A 20,158-nucleotide genomic window follows, 5' to 3' on the forward strand; every position below is an offset into this window, starting at 1 on the left:
TACAGTATGGTGCTTCCCGCTGTACAACTAAGAGTCAAGCTGTGAACATTCATGTTAATATGTTTAAGTAAGACTAATAATAGGGTACAATTAGAACCGTAAATGTACACACACACACACACACACACACACACACACACACACACACACACACACACACACACACACACACACACACACACACACACACACACACACACACACACACACACACACACACACACACACACACACACACACACACACACACACACACACACACACACATTCAATAATCCTTTTCTTTCAGGACCACACTTTCTTTTATTCCCGCAACTCCTGGTCTCCATCGGTAACAGTTTCCCAGGCAACAGAACAGACAGGGAGAAGGTGAATAAATGGGCAGAAGAAAAGAGAGAAAAAAAGAGAGAAAAAAACAAAACATGGGGGATACAGCCACTTGAACCTGAGTGTTGTCTCTATTAATAGCGCACCCCCCTTTCCCCTTGCACAGCAACTGGAAGTCTCAAAAGAACTAATTTGCTTTGGTCATGACACTTTTCCAGCAAACAATTACTCATTACGATCATTTGTGTTTTTGTGTAAAAAGAACAAAATTGTGTATGTCATACACAGACACATAGCTTACTGTATTACTGTAGAGCAGAATATATATTTAAGTTACTTTTGAACACTTTTAACGCACATAGGAAAAGTCATGCATAAGTTTCATCAGGAATAGATATATGGCAGTTACATTTTCATGCATTCAACTCAAACTCCTACATACAATACAGCTATTATTTTGCTTATTTATACATTTGCATGATGGATTTAACTGTGATATGAACTGTGCTATTAAAGCAATATCATGTTTTAAACTTAATAATTTAATGACAATACAATTCAACCCATGATGAGCATGGGTTAAAAACCACCAACCAGCTTAGGCCATTCTGTGTGGACTCCGTTTCCCCATACATGCATTCACAACCACATACAGTTCAGCTGCATAATGTATAGCACGTGTGCAATATCGCACAACATATTCTACACAAAGCGTATACACACAACCAGATAAAACCCAAGGCTCAACATTTAAAAAAATATATACGTATACCAGCAAACAATATGGTCATAGAAAACAATATAATGACATAAAAATGAATGTAACAACATCCATAAGACAACAAAATCAGGAAACAACCCTTCTCATACCAAAACCTGGAGCCAAGCAATCATGACAGTGGCACAGCACTTGAAGCAGCACACAGCACCTGACCATGTGTTTAGCTAAAATCTGGGAGCAAAAGAGCTATGTGTGAGAACTTGTGGGTAATATGCCAGGAGGCTTCCACCAAGAACTGCTTGTCCCATTATCTCCCCTATGGATACAAGTGGAGCCGGAGCCAGGGCAGAACACATAAAGAACACCTTGACCTACTGCATACACACATGGTGTCTCTAGCTGTAGTAGATTATAGTGAATAGTGGTCCGTAACAAGGCTCATGTCCTCCTTATGGACTAATTAAAGGAAATTACACTTTTCATACGTGCCCCAAGTGTACTAATGATCTCATATCCAGGCTCTGAGTGAAGGGACAATTCCTCCATAGATGAATGTTATTCATATGTGATAGTCTAAAACTGCTTTCAAGGGATCATTGATTAAGAGTCATCTTCTTTAATACTTAAAAAATATAAACTGAAATTATAATTAATAGAAGTCGCGCTTTACAGAGTAAAGAGCATCCATTCCTTTTATTTTTGTAATCATTTGCAAGAGATGTTATGTGATGTTTACAGTGAGATGAGGATGAATCCAAAGGATGAACACGTGTTACTCAAGATCATGAAGTCTCGACTCTTCAGCAGACGTGGAGATATAAAGAGAAAATGATGAAAAACCATTATCGTTATCTTATTACATCAGCAGTATCATCCCCGACAATGTGTCAAGGCAAAAATGGCTCTGGTTAAGCCAGGTTATTAGCAAGGCGGGGAGGCAGGTCTGTTGATGGATTTAATGGATGGGTGGTGAAAGAGCATGTGAGTTTCAGAAGTAGGGACTGAATACAGTGCAATACAGTACTATACAGAGGCATACTCATTAACAGATTGTATGGACCATACACTTCCACATAATGTTAACGGCTTCAATGAATAACGTTTTTAATTAACTAACTCAAGCTAAACAGGACACAAAGAAGAAACGTGGACAAAGTTAAATCATGTGTCTCTTGACATTTGAATCTTTGTTCTAACTATAGAGACAATTTTTAAATGTAACCTAAGCCTATTTAGGGGACATACAAGGTAAAACAGTTTCAGGTGAGAGGACAAATTGTCTTTCTAAAAAGCCTGAGAGTCCCATTGGATGAGAGGGTCACCCCAATGTGACCGTGTGATGCATAAAGGGGAGAACACTATCTGTTGTTTTTATGCAAGCATCTAATAGTAGGTTGAAATACCCTGAACAGCCATGAGCCAACAGAATTCCTCTTATGAATGTATAGTGGTACTAGAAAACATAAATGGACACATTAGTGACCCTGATGCCTGGAGGGGAATTACAGGGAGAAATATCCTCTCTGCTTGTGCAATGCTATTGAGCTTATGTGCAAGTCACGGATTGTATACACTGAACACTACAAGGAGGTTAGAGCTGGGGCATAGGCAGAAATAAAAAAAAAGAACATTGCAGCTTTCTTCAGTAGCTGAAGTACCCTGATTGCAGTAACCATTGTCACTTTTAATACAGTATTTACAATGTGTTCCATACTATCTCTAATGGTTTGTTGGGATGATGCAATACATATATGTGTTGCACTAGCATGCATTTGATTAATGGTTTATGCTCATATTGCAGGTGCCACATAAAATAAATGCAGGTTGTTTAAATAAGTGGTAGTAACTAACGAGACAGTGTTTTTTGGTTACAAAAAGTAAATAAATAGAAGAAAGTATCAATTCTTGTTTTTCTTTAAAAGCTCTCATGTCCTGCTTTTACGGTTATTACCCGTCCCCTTGTGTGTTATGAAGGTTTTTCTGCATGTAGACGGTCTGCAAAGTCACAAATCCTCAAAGTACACCCTGTAGCGAGTAAAACTCTAACACAGAAAAGACCTGTCTATGCTGCCCCAGAACGCCTCGTTGGAGATTTCTCTTGTTCCATTGCTTTCTTCCTGGGTACAGTGACGTGCCCATACCCAAATGGACCAATCCGTGGAGCTCCTCACACACACACACACACACTCTCTCTCAGCGGCGAAACTGTGACGCGCTGGGGGGGATGCCGCAGCAGCGAGCCGCACAACATCCCGCCAACACCCAGACCCCACGCAGCATTCTCATCCGTTTGTCGTTACTGGTGTCATTTTCTGGTTGCTAACGCCATTGTAACACATAATCACTGATGTTCCGCTGTAACGGTGGTAGACCATAGTTGTAGACTCATCAGAACAGAGTGGGCGAGCTGACCAATCAGAGCACAGTGGGCTCACAGGGAGGTCCGTTTAGGACAGAGAGTGAATACACATACTATACAGAGATGCTGTATGAGAAACCAATGTGAGTTTGGAAAATTGCACAATATAAAGCTATTCGAGTATACCTCAACAATGGAATTATGATCAGTATAAATGGCCATGACATGGGACCTTTAAATCCCAAGTTTTAGCAGATAAATAATGTGTGTGTGTTATGATTTTGTATACAGAAGGTTGACTTTGAGAAGACCTCCATTGTCAAAAAGGGTATGGAGAACACTGGGGAACCCCTTGAAACTAATAAATAAGCCCTTTGGACAGAAGGCAAGAGATTCATCATTGGAGGGAGCTCATGGGTGCTCTCCATGGTAGCATCCACTGGGGTAGTATGGAGAGCTTGAGGGTTAGGCTAAGGGACCTGGCTACTGTGAGGGTGTCACAGATTAAACCCTCTCTTCCATGCAGTGTGAACTTGAGAACAGTGCTGTGTGGTTGCCTTGGCAGAATGCAGCTGTAATTTAGCAAAAACAGCGTCATGTCTGCCAGGCGCCATTGGTGCCATATTCGGTAAATGCCCATTACTTTAAACATATGCACATTTATCACCGACTGAGGAGTCTGCTGGATGTTGCGAAATTAAGTTTGTATTTCCACTGCTGGCAGTCAAGGAGAAGGTGTGTTTTTCACACCCCATTCAAGGAAAACCTTTCCCTAATGAGCATAAAAAACTTAATTTAAAATTAGAATGTGAGCTAGGAACATGTTGGGAAAATACTGAATGTACTCTTCCAATATCAGAGTAGCACATGATAACAAAGGCCCTACGTAGCTGTGTACATGACAGGATGTATGATTACCCAGAAAAGCGTCAGGACACACTGTTTTCGGCATATGATAGCTATGTGACAACGATTAACATGATGATTCAGCCTCTATGGAGATAGACATGTGACAAGCATGATCATTTCTGACGAGGGCCCCCGGCCTTAGCAAATCCAAACAAAACATTGTATACTGCTGTGAACCGGTATTCCTGCATCTTGTGACTGTGATACACCCTCTCTTGTATATGAGCATGTGAAGGACACTGTTCAGGAACTAGTTGTACCATATATATATATATATATATATATATATATATATATATATATATATATATATAGGACTGTCTCAGAAAATTAGAATATTGTGATAAAGTTCTTTATTTTCTGTAATGCAATTAAAAAAACAAAAATGTCATACATTCTGGATTCATTACAAATCAACTGAAATATTGCAAGCCTTTTATTATTTTAATATTGCTGATTATGGCATACAGCTTAAGAAAACTCAAATATCCTATCTCTAAATATTAGAATATCATGAAAAAGTATACTAGTAGGGTGTTCAACGAATCACTTGAATCGTCTAATTAACTCGAAACACCTGCAAGGGTTTCCTGAGCCTTGAAAAACACTCAGCTTGGTTCAGTAAACTAAATCACAAGTATGGGGAAGACTGCTGATCTGACTGCTGTCCAGAGGACCGTCATTGACACCCTCCATCAGGAGGCTAAGACACAAAAAGAAATTTCTCAAAGAGCAAGCTGTTCACAGAGTGCAGTTTCAAAGCACATCCACAAAAAGTCTGTTGGAAGGGGGAAATGTGGCAGGAAACGCTGCACAACCAAGAGAGATGACCGCAGCCTTAACAGCATTGTGAAGAAGAGTCGCTTCCAGAATTTGGGGGAGCTTCAAAGACAGTGGACTGAAGCTGGAGTCCAGGTATCAAAAGTCACTGTTCACAGACGTGTCCGGGAAATGGGCTACAATAGCCGTATTCCCATGGTCAAGCCACTTCTGAACTCAAGACAACGGAAGAGGCGTCTGACTTGGGCTAAGGAAAAGAAGCACTGGACAGTTGCACAGTGGTCCAAAGTCCTCTTTTCAGACGAAAGCAAGTTTTGTATTTCATTTGGAAGTCAAAGCGCCAGAGTCTGGAGAAAGGCTGGAGAGGAGCAAAATCCAAGTTGCTTGAAATCCAGTGTGAAGTTCCCACAGTCAGCGATGGTTTGGGGAGCCATGTCAGCTGCTGGTGTTGGTCCACTGTGTTTCATCAAGCCCAGAGTAAATGCAGCTGTGTACCAAGAGATTTTAGAGCACTACATGCTTCCGTCTGCTGAAAAGCTCTATGGAGATGAGGAATTCATTTTCCAGCATGATCTGGCACCTGCCCACAGTGCCAAAACCACCAGTAACTGGTGTACTGACCATGGCATTACTGTCCTCGATTGGCCTGCAAATTCCCCTGACCTGAACCCCATAGAGAATATGTGGGGTATTGTGAAGAAGAAGCTGAAAGACACCAGACCCAACAATGCTAATGAGCTAAAGGCCGCTTTTGAAGCATCCTGGGCATCCATAACACCTCAGCAATGCCACAGGCTGATTGCCTCCATGCCACGCCGCATTGATGCAGTAATCCGTGCAAAAGGATTCCCAACCAAGTACTGAGTGCATTAATGGACATTTTCAAATGTTTGATTGTGTTTTGCTGTTATAAATCTTCTTTTTTTACTTGGTCTGAGGAACTATTCTAATTTTTTGAGATAGGATTTTTGAGTTTTCTTAAGCTGTATGCCATAATCAGCAATATTAAAATAATAAAAGGCTTGCAATATTTCAGTTGATTTGTAATGAATCCAGAATGTATGACATTTTTGTTTTTTTAATTGCATTACAGAAAATAAAGAACTTTATCACAATATTCTAATTTTCTGAGACAGTCCTGTATATATATTTTCTAACAGAAGAACACAATACACATTTGAAATATTACATTCACCAACCATTTTCAGGCCAATGCTTTCAAGTAACACATACTGTATGTTCTTGTAAAGTCACTTTTGAAATCATTTAACACATATTTTATGCCTTGGCCCGCAGCACACTTTTGCTGCAGCCACTCTTCAACAGCCAATATTCACAAAAAAGTTCTGAACTTTTACAACATAATTTACATTGTGAGACACAAAGTCTGACGGACACCACGGCTGTATGAAACATATGGAAACCAATGGCTTAGTTTCTTTTTTCATGATGGCAATACTGAAGAAGGGAAACAGAATGCTGCTGAATGTTCATGCAACATCACTATCCATGCTACAGACAATTTGCATTTTTTCACACACGCTTTTGATTTGCCACGTCCTGGCATTCCTATCTCTATGGACATCTCTTATATTGCTGTGGAGTTGTAATTACATTTGTAAAGACTCTTTAGGTGAGGATTGAAAGGACAACACATGCAATTGAGTCCTCAAGTCAGGATCAGAAATGTATTTTTCAGTTGTAGACATGCTGTTGCGCGAAGGATGTGTGTGAAATGTCATATGGCATGCTGACAACTGCAGCAGCAATGTTTTTAAGGCACATCATCATGTTAAGTCTGGATCAGTTGGTAAACGACATCTAGCACCAGGAAGAGTTGAAATACAGAGTGATTCATTTTAGAAATGAAAATGCCTCAGCTTCACCAAACATAATACATTTTAGTATTGATTTAAATTAGTATTTTTGTTTTGCAACTCACTTTCTGCTTCTACAGTAATTATGGACTTTTATACTTGTCACTTGTACTTTACACTTTTAACCAAGTCATTTAATTGGCAGCCCTCCATTTCGGAAAACGAACAACACTTACTCAACCAAATTAAGTCTTATTTCAGGTGGACAATTATAAATGAATGACAAATGGAGTTATGCTCAAGAAAAAAACTATACAAAAATATACTCTAAAGGTTTTACATCAAAATACTTTTCTAATAATGTATAAAAGCACAAATCCATTATATTTTGCCCAAATATAATGAAAATTCCAAGGGCTTCAGGTAACAATAAATTATTTCTTTCTGAGAGAGTTCTTGGTGGTCGTACTGACTTTCCAATGCTGATTAAAAATGATGATGTTGAATGAAGTATAATAATAATGAAAACCTAATTATAAATACCGGTACTAAACATATATAGAATATTATCATTGATTAGAGATACGAGCTTAGACCCCTGACAAATGCTTTCAGCTATGACTCATCATTTCACTTACTTGAATGTGTACACAATATCCCTGTAATCATCTCAAGTGGATTTATACAATTGATTATTGTTTTATCAGTCAAATAAACTGTTTTATAAATGAACGTAGTTATAGGTTAGACTATATGGTCTCAATTTAGTCTCAGTGTGCTGACAATGCTGTGGTTTGGTCGTTAAAACAGCTCGAAAATCCCATGAATTGCACCTAATGACAAAGCATTAGCAAGATGGTACATAGTGGAGCAGATATTTTAGCAGACATTTTATTCAGGAGTTGATGTTACCAAAACCATGGCTTGAATAGTAGATCTGTATTCTTCAGGTTGATAAAACAAATTATCAATCAATGTTTATTTATAAAGCCCAATATCACAAAAGTTACATTTGTCTCAGTGGACTTCACAGTTTGTACAGAATATCAGTATGAAAATACGACACCCTCTGTCCTTAGACCCTCACATCGTACAAGGAAAAACTTCCAGAGAAAACCCACAGTTTAAAGGGGAACATGGGAGAAACCTCAGGGAGAGCAACAGAGGAGGGATCCCTCTCCCAGGACGGACAGACGTGCAATAGGTGCCGTGTGTAAATCGAAGAGATAATACATTTTACTGTATCTCCCGTCTTCTGAATGGTATCAACATAATAACGTCATGAGGTGCATGCTCACATGTCAGTGTTGTGTTTCCAGCTTGTTATGCCAAAACGTTGTCATATTAAGTATTTCCACCTGTAAAATGACTTTTACCTACACAACAGCACTAAGGTCTTAGCATGTAAGCTACATTGCTCACAAACAAGAGAACTACATTATGTTCATTGCAGGTGGAAGAGAGAGGATACAAATAGGTGACTTACTCAGTATATAAACATGTAAATATACTGTGGTAAAAATAATAGGATTTTGTTTAACTGGATACATGCAACATAGCTTTCAATATGAGGGTCTCATGTCATAAAAGAACTGTTTGATGTATTGAGAGGAAAAGGACGGCAACACAAATACATGTTTTTCTCAATATCACATTTGAGCGATAATTACATTCATTTTATGGTTTACTTTATAGATAAAAAAATTGCAAAAAAGCATCTTGAGCCTTAGACCTACTTTACCATTTAAACCTTTATTGTGAGTAAGTGCTGGTATAATGCAAGCGACACATACTGAGCAGTGATGATGTAAAGAAGCTTTTTCATGTATTCTTTTTATAAATTACAAACACGACCAATTAGCTCCTTTGGCAAATAACTTTTATCATAATTGTTACCTCTAGAAGCTTAATGTCAATCTCATAAGTTGCTGGCAACCAGATAATTTTAATTAACAGGCACTTGGTATTCATGCTACAACAATGCGCATGTGTAAGACACCCGGAACAATTAAAGCTTGGAGCAATTAAATTATAACTCGCCTGGACTGTAACATAGCAATTTAAAATGTCCTCCCTAGCATTATGGCTGCCTGTTCCGAGGTGAAAATTAATTTTTGTAGCCGGATTTCAGATGAGCCATGGTTGCCCCGAATGCCTCGATGACCCACCATGCACTGACGGTCATATATCATCAGTGACGGCTTAATTATAAAGAAGCCATTTCAACCGTGTAAGGTGCACTGTGATCTTCATGCATATCTATCAGGACAGAGATAAGAATAGTAGACCTCCCTTTAAGTTTTTGTGAGCGCAGGAATATTAAATGACCTCAGTCATATCCTCAATTATAAGACATTATATTATGTAATTAAATAAACTGAATGTGTTTTATTTATTAAAGTACTTTATTTAGTTTTAAGTGTTTGGGTAACTGGTGTATTTAACATAATATACAGATAGTCAATGCCTCATTGCAAAAAAAGAATTCCTGCGGACCCACAGATCTCGGGGAAGGATGATTATGTTTCGGTAACGTGGCATATGAAAGGCTCTGAACTGCCAGCCTGTTATTGCATCTCATTTTGGTAAAATAGTACCTGTCCTCCCAGTGAACTCCGACATGCCGTTTCTTTGAAAAGTCCTTCCCAGTGCTACACACAGTATGACTGACGGCATATTTCCCAGAATTGATATATTCAAATGTCCACGGCATTAACTCATTTTGATTACTGATGAGAAATAAATGCAATTCTATCTCAACTGTATTCTTTATAGCATCATGCACTGCGCAACATGTATTGTTTATGATGTAAAGGTTGAATTGAGCAGAGAAAAGGGCTTCTTCTCTGTGATCTGTCTTTACTGTGGGATAAAGGCTTTGTATAAAAAGGGCTGCTTTAGTGCATCTCAGAGGTCTGATCAAACCATTGCTGTGACTCTAGAGGCAAACTGTCTGGTGTTAGATGTTAATAAATCTATGAATCACATTATTTATTATTTCTCATTTTCTGTCCGCAGGGCTGTCACATTTATTTCGAGAATGGTCTAAATTCTATCAATCAACCTTGTCTGCGATGGTGGGGAAATATTTATTATTCTGTTTGTAGTCTTTGTATGTGCTTCCTGTAATGCTAATGTTTCTGCAATTGTAAGATGAAGAAAAACTATTATAGTGTATATAGACAGAGGCTGCGGTAAGAGGCAGAAACAAAATGCAATGAAGTTCTTCACTGATACTGAAATATAGAATATATAACCCTTCCAATGGTTTAAATCACAGTTTGGCTCCTGCTAAAAAAAATCAATCAAAAAGGTATAAATCAAAAAAAGCAGAGCAAAGACTAAATAGAAGTTTGACAAAAATCCAACCAATACAAATACAATCCTTGCAGAAAATTCTAAAGTGTGTAAGTATAATATGTATTGGATAAGGATTGCAGTGATAAAAGAGAACGCACTACATGTTAGTATACTGAATGCAGAAAAAAGCTTTATAGTATTCAGCTTTTAAGTGTTTATTTTGAATATACCGCACAATCAATCAAAGTACATTACAAAGGCAAGAAGTTTCTCTGCCTTTGTGAACAAACTCGTAGTTCCTCACTTCTCCAATTAGTTTCTTTCAAAGTTATTGCAATAAACTGAAGGTGGTGATTACAAGTAATGTACCAACTGATCTGAGAATAGATGTGTCAGGACTTTCTTGAATAAACATTTCAAAGAACGGGTTGACAATGTAAGATAACACTGTATGTGTTATTTGTTGTTAATATGTTGCTAACTCAACCTCCACATAGGGATTTGAATGATATATATAGCCATATTGTCGCTGAACTTCAACAGAAACTCAGCTATCCTGTTCAGATGTTTGGGAGTATTGTATCACGGTGTTAGCACACATCGTTATGTTATTTTAAGCGTTAACATCAGCAGAATGTGAAAGACATTAGTGGAAAAAAAAGAAACCAAAGAACAGATTCAGCAGGGTTGTTGAACAGAACAAAATGCCGACAGAGTGTCACCATGAAGTTGAAGTCAAGGATGAATTTAAAGGATTGAACAGATATGTATCACAATAGAGAAGAATATCATCATACAAACATTGATTCATTCTATATTTGAAGAATGCTTGAATCAGTGTTTGAGTATGTTTAAAGAGTAAGGAAAACATAAACACTGAGTTGCTTTCAGCTAACGGATAATACAAGGACAGTGAAGGGCCAGTGGTTGTGTTTGTGCAATAAATGCTCACTCCTCGCTGTAACCTCCAAAGTCTACATGCATTGTTAAGAAAGATACTTTTCCATAAGTGTCAACAACCATTATATGAACTACTGCAGGCCTTACCAGTTGGCTGAACCGTATCAATCTTTTGTATGAAAATATTCTCAGTAAAAAAAAAAAAAACTAAAGAATAGCCTAACATGCTTTAGAGACTTGTAGATAACTTGGAATAATCACTAACAATAAAAAAATAATCTGTTATAATGAAAAACAGTTTGTAACTCTCATGGTTAAGAGTATCGCTCATGTAAAATAAATATATCTCAACACCACGTCAGTCAACTGCCATTTTAGCCTGGGTTACATAAGATACCTGTCTCTGTCTGCTGCTGTCACATAACAGCGAGACAGCGCAGAGGAAGGACAACCAAAAGCAGGGAGAGTTGGGAAAACGCTTGCCTGAGTGAGTGAGACACTGACAGCTCAATGCCAGAATAATAGAGTACTCACACTTCATTCTTGCCCAGAACTGACAGCATCAGGACAGTGTGATGTTCACTCAAAGAGCCAGGAGACACCTTGGGGCCATGGGGCCAAACCACCAGGCCCGATGTCCTGTTCTTCCCCTCACTTTTACCCTCGTCCTTTACATGTTATACACATTCAATATTTTAAATGCAACTCCCTAAAAACACTATTACACTGAGTTTTTGCAAGTGCATTTCACCTGCATAAAACCATGGTTTAAACAGATAAATATATTGTCAAATTAATAATGCATCCAATGCCTATATGTTGACTCTGTACACCTCAGCTCTATGCAACACAACACATGTTGCTCTGTATTTGCTGGATGTGTTAAAAGGCAACCGTTTGCTAAAATATATGCCTCAGCAATGCATAAGATATATCTCAGTTTTTTAACGTTTGTTTCCGCTGAAAGAAGTGACCAAAAACACATCAGTTAATGCAGGTTGAAAGAAATGTGTTTTACTTATTAAGAAGTATCATACAATAGTACCAGGAAGTATTTTCTAGTGAAAGAAAAATGTGTTAAAGGATTTATTGAAATCAAGCTGTGAGTGTGATCCACACACGGTCACATCTGAGCCTATTAGGATTGTATTATAAAATAAGTGGCTTGATATGTACTGTATGTCCTCCTCATGTGGTTTTTTGTATTCAACTCGTATGAACACATAGAAGCTGAGGTGTTCTTTCATCAAGTATATCGGTTAAGATGGATGATGGCACACATTTAACAAGTTCAGCTGTATCTAATTATAAAGATGTTTGAGAGAAGGTTGAGCAGAGGACAGTGAGACGCAACCAAGACACAGAGAAATAGGGGAGTTATAGTAATCCCATATTATAAAACTTGTAATTATACCAGAATTAATGTATCCAAAAGCAAAAACAGCAAACGAAACATCAATCTTCTCTAATGATTTGTTCTGCTCTGTGGCCCGGGAGCCTTTGGCCCATCCCAGCACCCACTGGGTACTGTGTGAGGGGGGGGGCTCACATATGTTCAATTTAGAGTTGCCAGTCCACATATAAACCTGCCAACAAAAGAAGGTCCTGGAAATGGAAAAACATGCAACAAAATGGGTCGAACAAAACAATCATGTCTGGAAAAATGTGTAAAAACTAATTAAATCAGATAATAATGAACAGAAAACAGTCCAAGCGATCAAAGCTAATTTGTATAGAAGATGAAAGAGAGGATGAAGAATACATTCCTTCCACAATAATTTGTGAACTACTTTTGATCCAACAGAAATAAGCTAAACTTATTTTCAAATTAAAATGAAGGCCACAAGGCAACAAATGATTCACACTGTTTGATTATTCGCCTTTTTTCATGGAGACATTTTGACATTTAGTCCAAATAAAAAAAGAAGATATAAATAATAGGTTGTAATAAAATAATGAAAGCTGAATCCTATTTAGCTGTTATGGTTACAGGGTCTGAGAATACTGCATGATAGCTCCTTGCAAAGGCCTATTGTTAAGTCATTATTAAATCTATAATAACAGGTGATTTTCCTAACAAACATGTGAGCCAAAATGTCTGCAGTAAAAATGTCTATCCAAAAAGTCTCACTGCCAGTGGAAATACTTTTTTAAATTAGTAGTCACACCAGGGAATAAAGTGACGAAGAATATCCCCTTGCCGTTCCCATAATCATATATAATAAACATATTCTTGTTTTAGTGACGGTGTAAAACAAACTAATGACACTGAATAGTCATAATGTCATACGTTTAATTCATGTTGATCATGTCAGGTACCACAACACTGTTATGCACACCCTTTCAAATAAAGTGTCACACCGAAAGTGTGTTGTGGGTGAGAGAGGAGGAGGTGGGGCCTTGAGCAGCAGAGGTGAGAGGATTCAAAAGAACGCGGAGGTGGGTAGAGCGAAGAGACGGCGAGAAGGTGTGCATGGAGAAGAGGGGGAGATACCGAAATAGAGAAGGTGTGCGAGGAGAGGGGATAACAAGATAGGTGTGAACAATGTAACCACGTTTTTGGTATAAAATGAGAAGGTGATGAGCAGGCAAGAATCGGAGAGGAAGACTCATCTGTAAAAACACAGCCAGGAGAATTCAAAAGGAATTAACAAGATGAGATAAAGCACTTGGAAGGTATTGACATCCATAAAGGTGTGATTATTATTTATTTAAATGCTAGCAGATAGCACCTTAACACAAGGTGGAGACAGTTCAGAGGCTGGTGTTTCCAATTCTGTCTAGAGGGAAGAAACTGTTTTAGTGAGAGAATGCCGGAGAACAAAAGTATGTAGGAGTTGAGTTATCAGCTGCACTGTAGAGTGTGTGCATGTACTGTACTGTATATGTTAATAGTGAGCTTCAGCCTCAGAGGATTACAAATAACAGTAACTCTGTATTCACCAGTCAGAAAGCTGCAGTATGGCAATGAAATCAATATACTGATACCCTTAGGTCTTCTAGCCATCACTGTCAAACCACATTTCTGCTCCACCTGCTATAATATAAATAATAACAAAGAAAATACAGACATAATAATAACAAAGTGTTTTAAAAGTGTATTGAAATAATACATAAGAATTTAAGTGAGGTATATATTACTTAAACGCAGCAGAATAAAAGAAGAGGAAAATCAATTCTACAAAGTAGAGTGACCAGTGCAAATAATCTACAATAGGCATTTTGTGGACTCCTTTATTGGATTTGTTGTGAGAAGTCTTGCTGCAGCAACTTTTAAACTAGTTGCAGTTTGGAGAGGTTGCATGGGGTGAGACAAAAAAAAGTTGACACTTCCCCATACACCCTGACAGCATCCCATCAACAATAACTAATACACCAGGAGTTGCAACACTTAGACCCCATTTACACGGGAACGTTTGCGTTTACGCACCGTAGGTTTTCAAAAAGGTCTTCCGTTCACACGCATTCGATTCATTTAACGTGTCCGTTCCGTCCATTCACACGAGACCGCTGGAAACGCTGGAAACGCTGTAGTACATATGCCAGGCCTGTAATGGCGCGTTTCCACTGCAGCGGGTAGCTCGCTTTAAGCGTGCCAAGCCGTGCGGGGCCTGTTTTTGGTTGCGCTTCCATTTGGCCTAGTTTTGGCCCGGGGCTACTTTTTCACCTTTTTTCTGGCCCGAATAAATCGTGGTTCTATCGAGGCCAACAAACAGGGCTGAGTCGGGCTGAGTTTGCTAAACTAGAGAGAGAATTGCTGTCAAGGGGGCTACAACTACAACAAGATGAACATATCTGACCGTGATTTAATTGTAATACACGTTTCAAAATGATGCCGAACATACTGATACCGGTTAGTAAAAACCATGAATTAATGCTCTTACAAGTTTTCAGACAGACGGCAGGCGAAAAACCTTTTAAAATGCGTGATCTTCTTATTATAGACACATGCATTTCCAAACATTTGGTCTACCTACGTTGTAAAATGTATTATCCCTTCGATTTACACACGGCATCTATTGCACGTCTGTCCGTCCTGGGAGAGGGATCCCTCCTCTGTTGCTCTCCCTGAGGTTTCTCCCATTTTCCCTTTAAACTGTGGATTTTTCTCCGGAGGTTTTTCATTGTACGATGTGAGGGTCTAAGGACAGAGGGTGTCGTTTTCTCATACTGATATTCTGCACAAACTGTGCTGTTTTTATTTGCTGTAAAGTGTCTCTACTGTAGGGTATTTGTATTATATGTACAGCACTTTGGCTCGACCAAAAATCGTTTAAAAATGTGTTCTATAAATAAAACTTGATTTGTTTTCTAAATGGAGATCGGCTAAGCTCATTTCATTTCATTTCAAACCTTTATTTAGACAGATTGGTCCCTTGAGATCATCGATCTCATTTACAAGGAAGATCTGCATCATTTAGTTCCACATGAAACATAAAAACAACATACAAACAAACAACAGAGGATATCATATTTACATATTCAACATTTACAAATACCCAGAGTGTCAGAAAGCATTTCATTTAGACGTGCCTTAAATAACGCAATAGGCTATAGGCTATATGCTCCGACCGTCCACACTCACAACAACGGCCTATACAGACATAAATAAACCAGCGACTGTATTCGCAATGACACAGACAGTCAGTGGTTTGTACTTGTTTAACTTTTGAGGGGGACCGTTCGGCAGAGTTTCCGTTAACATTTTTTTCCGCCGGTCAACATGTCCGTTAAAGTTGAAATCTTCCGTACAAAATTAGAAAAGTGCCGGTCAGAGGTCTTCTTTGATATTTATTGAGCTTTAAAACAAATTGATAATGACTCTATATAATAATATAAGAATAATAAACGGAGCCTCTCTTTTCCTCCCCCTCTTCTAACAGCCCAGCAGCTGATCTCTGAGCAGGAGACGTGGGGAGAGGGAGACGTGGGGAGAGGGAGGCGTGGGGAGAGGGAGACGTGGGGAGAGGGAGGCGGGGCTATTTCATCGTTATCAGAAAATGATTGTATAGAGGCGTACACACAGAGCCGTTTGACCCCCCAGAGCGTTCCGTTTGCAGATCTATCCACCTTGGGACCCGTTATTGTTTGTGGGGTCCGTTTCTATCGTTTTGTTACGGCCTCGTGTAAACGAAAGGGCTATACGCAAGAGAAACTATGCAGATCCAACCCGTTTCGTCCTCGTGTAAACGGGGTCTTAAGCTGTGCAGCTGTAGCTCTGGCTCTGCCTTCACAGTATGGTTTCAAATCATTACTCGTTCCACTCACTCTATCAGTATCACTAATTCCAAGGCTTCCTTAATACCAGCTGGGAGGACAAACACTTTGAAAAATCACCACGCTCATCATCATGCAGAATGGAGTGGAGTCTGTGCTTATCTAAAGTGCATTATCAACTCAAGGTGTCTCAAACACTTAACAATACAATAAGATTAACAGGAGCATCAACATATGCAACACTGACGGACAGGTCATCATCAACCCCTTTATAAATAGAGGCTTAAAAACGTTTCTGGCGGGGGATGTCACTTTAAAGATCCGAGTAAAGGAACAATGATGCCAACATTCCAAACTGCAAAATAATGTGTTGAAATCAATACATTTTAATGGATTCTCTGTAATAAAGTGGATTCACTCTCTGGCTAAATAATACACGTTTCTTTTTTCACTCTAATGTAAACTTTGGTGAACTGTAAAGACAAGTTTGTGCGGTATTGAACAACAGTAAGCTGTGCTGACAGGGTTGACGTTGGGGAACAACGAGTCAGAGAATCTAAGATGTAGGAGGTTATTGTAATTAATTCACTGTTGCATCATCCACCATTAATAAATCACCTCTGTCAGAGAATAAACTACTTTTTTCAAAGAGAAATGGTTATGATATAATACAGATGGTATAAACTTTGTCAACTTGCTGACCTGTTAGCAACAGGGCTTACAAGCTCTTCAATAACTCTTAATTATGTATATTCCCGAGTATAAAATGCCATGGCTGGTTGGTGTGTTAGCAGTTAGCTCAGTAATATCCTACGTCAACATAATGTGTGGATGACATTTTCACTTTTGGTTTATATTTACTTAAACCTCACACTGTCCAAATGGGAACATCCTTCCCAAGAATCAATTTGTTGCGACACTATACAACACACATTTGTGTATGTGCATAATACTACTTTCATCAGGAGACAGAAGGCCTAACCACCAGCAACCACCAGTCACACATGACATCATGAATGATCACACTTACCCACAGAAGATTGTCAACAATGGTGCGTGTCCTAATACATTTGCCGTGCTGTGCATGGATTCTATTTCTATGCGTATCCACAAACACATTATAGGCTTAGGTCCTCATAACTCACCATAACTGAGATGTGTAGCAGATGCATGTGTTCATGTAGGGCATGAGCAGGCTCCCGAGCTGTTGGTTGTGTTGTCTGGGCGAGAAGCTCCGACTCAGTCATGGACACATGGAAGTACAGCGTCCCATTTTCCAACCACTGCTGCTTCCAGTGTACCTGAGAAATATCTTGTCCCGTACCGGACATCTCTGCAGAAGACAAGGAGAGAGGACATATAACACATAAGAGGTTATCATTTAAACTGTGTCTGGTAAAGTCAGTGTTTCTAACCTTATTGTGTGAAGATGCATAGGAAAGAAAAACATCCAAATAGCCAAAGTTCAAATGTGTTTGTTTGTTTGTTCTGCACTAGTATTCCAGTGCGGTGCTCTGTCTCAGCGCACATCAACACAGCACTGAGACTAGAAAATGTGAACTGTTGAATAGCTGGATAGACCTCCTAGGCTGTCATAATTGTGTGCATTTGAGCAGCTGGCTCTCGAATAATTACTGTCAAGCCACTGCATTGCTTAGCCGCTGTGATGAAATCTTTATGACGACAACTTTCTCACCCATGGTATTAGATAGAGATTTCTGAATTCAAAATGCAGAAGCATCACAAATGTTTTCAGCGCTCACAATCAATGCAGAACTTCAATTGAAGAAACAATGAGTCACAGATGGGAAAGGCTTATCCCTGTTTATATCCATTTGTTTACATTTTTCTTTTTTGTACGGAAAACAGACAAAACACTTCTCCTAATGGGAAGATAATTAGTTTATTAAGCTTGATTGAAAACATATGTTCCAAGCTGTTGTAGAAATGCTGTCTTACTGTACCATTCAATGTCCTCTGCTCATCTGCATAAACCACCCTACATTATACGCATACAATCAGCTGCAAACCACTGCTGGCATTAAACAACAAACATCAAAGGAATGCGAGAAAAGTTAAAAAGCAAAGGAGAGAGGGAAACATGTGCAACCAAATAAAAAAAGACCCAATTGCATTTTATGGAGTAATGGGAAAAGGAGATGAAAAAGAGCGGGTGTGGGTAGGGGATGGTAAGCAGTTATCTCGATATGGATCATGACACAATAATCTAATGTTATCCAGTAGGAGTGGTTGTTCAGTAGAGGAGTACCGAGGAGCCTCAGGGAGCCTCAGATTGGGAGGCTTGATACAGTATGTGTCATGTGGCTCGGTGACAAGGGCATAGACATCTGCTGACATCTCCTATCAGGAGAAGGTGGCAAATAACAAATGACTTTCGGTGCGGCTGGTTATTAACCCGCTGACTCTGGGTCAGAGGATATGAACTGCGGGGTGGGGTTATGTGCACTATGCTCAGTAGTGCCATGGGCCCTAAGGGGCAAGGAGAGAGCATGCAGAAGAGACATACCCTGAGAAAATTACAGAATGGTAACAAAATATCTAGACCCTATACATCTCCATTAACAAGTAGACAGCATTACATACAGTATATATATATAAATATATATATATATATATATATATATATATATATATAATCATTGTAGAGCTGTAATTAACAATGTATAGTATGCTTTCCCTTATTGTTTTTACTTCTTGGATTGAATAATTAACTATTTGGTAGAAAACATGTACAGCAACATGTTTAATGCATGGTGGCATCTTCATATTTAGTTTTTAGAGACAATACATCCCAACTTAAAACAGGAAGCAGGTTTTTCTCATAAATGAATGATAAGACTAATCAATAACCTACATTGTTTAAAAACATTTCTGACCTTCAACTCATTGATTACCCCAGCATTCTGACAATTTACACAACCTTTGAAAGTCGACTATATTATTCCTCTTGTATCCTAAGTGCTCTGAGGTGCTCTATACTTTTGCTGACTGCAGCTTATGATAAAATCCTGTAGTGTGTGAAATTCCTAAATGCCATAACTGCTGGCTATTCAACTCATTATGTTTAATCTGTGGGCTTTAGACACACTGCTTGACCTTTCACCTTGACAGGAGATAAAGCTCTGTCTGCTGGGCCAACAGTGAGGTTACTCCCACCATCTGTTACTGTTTTAAACAAGCTCCTGTCAAATTCACCTTGGCATGTTGCTCACATGCTAGTATGTGCATTTCAGAAAGCTTTTAAATAACTCTTATTGTACACAATGCTGACAATGTTTGATCCTAATTAAGAGGGATTTTCATGTGGACAAATTACAAGCTAGTGTTGTACTAGAAGCAATCACATGCAGGATGGAAGGATAGTAATAGAGTTTCAAGGGCTGTAGCCTACCTTTGTGCTGTTGTTATGTAAATGAGAAAGCTCAGTAAGCATGCTATTTAAAGACAAAAGGATTGTGTGTGTATTTGTGTGTGTCCTTGTCTTTTGTGCTATGAGGCTTGTCATTGGGCACCTGGCCAGACGTTACTGGGATATAGGTGTATGGCCCCAAGGTCTGCTAGTAATTCATTAGGAGGAACATTATTAATGTGTATAATGTGTGTGAGTGTGTACGTGCCTACTGTTTGTGTGTGACTTACGCGAGTATACGCTCGCAGCAAGGGTGTCAGCATTACAGTGTCTACTTAACTGTATCCAAGGACAACTCTGAGGTATGCTATAGTGAATGTTTTATAGAAAACAATATGCCAGTAACTGTAGGGATCTCACATTATCATGCTTTTATTATACAGGGTGAAATAGCAGAT

At 38.8% G+C, this 20,158-nt stretch overlaps 1 protein-coding gene across 2 annotated transcripts in view; it reads right to left on the bottom strand.

The window, feature by feature from the left end:
* The window catches only part of astn2 (astrotactin 2), a 291,201-nt gene that overhangs the window by 210,805 nt on the left and 60,238 nt on the right, over positions 1-20,158 (bottom strand). For both annotated transcript variants that reach the window (XM_079657488.1, XM_079657487.1), the window contains exon 2: positions 17,476-17,663. In XM_079657488.1, the coding sequence (XP_079513614.1) occupies positions 17,476-17,661 (186 nt within the window). In that variant the 5' untranslated portion in view covers positions 17,662-17,663. The remainder of the gene's footprint in view (positions 1-17,475; positions 17,664-20,158) is intronic.

This window comes from Notothenia rossii, assembly GCF_949606895.1.
Source record: "Notothenia rossii genome assembly, chromosome: 11".
In the NCBI taxonomy this organism is placed as follows: domain Eukaryota; kingdom Metazoa; phylum Chordata; class Actinopteri; order Perciformes; family Nototheniidae; genus Notothenia; species Notothenia rossii.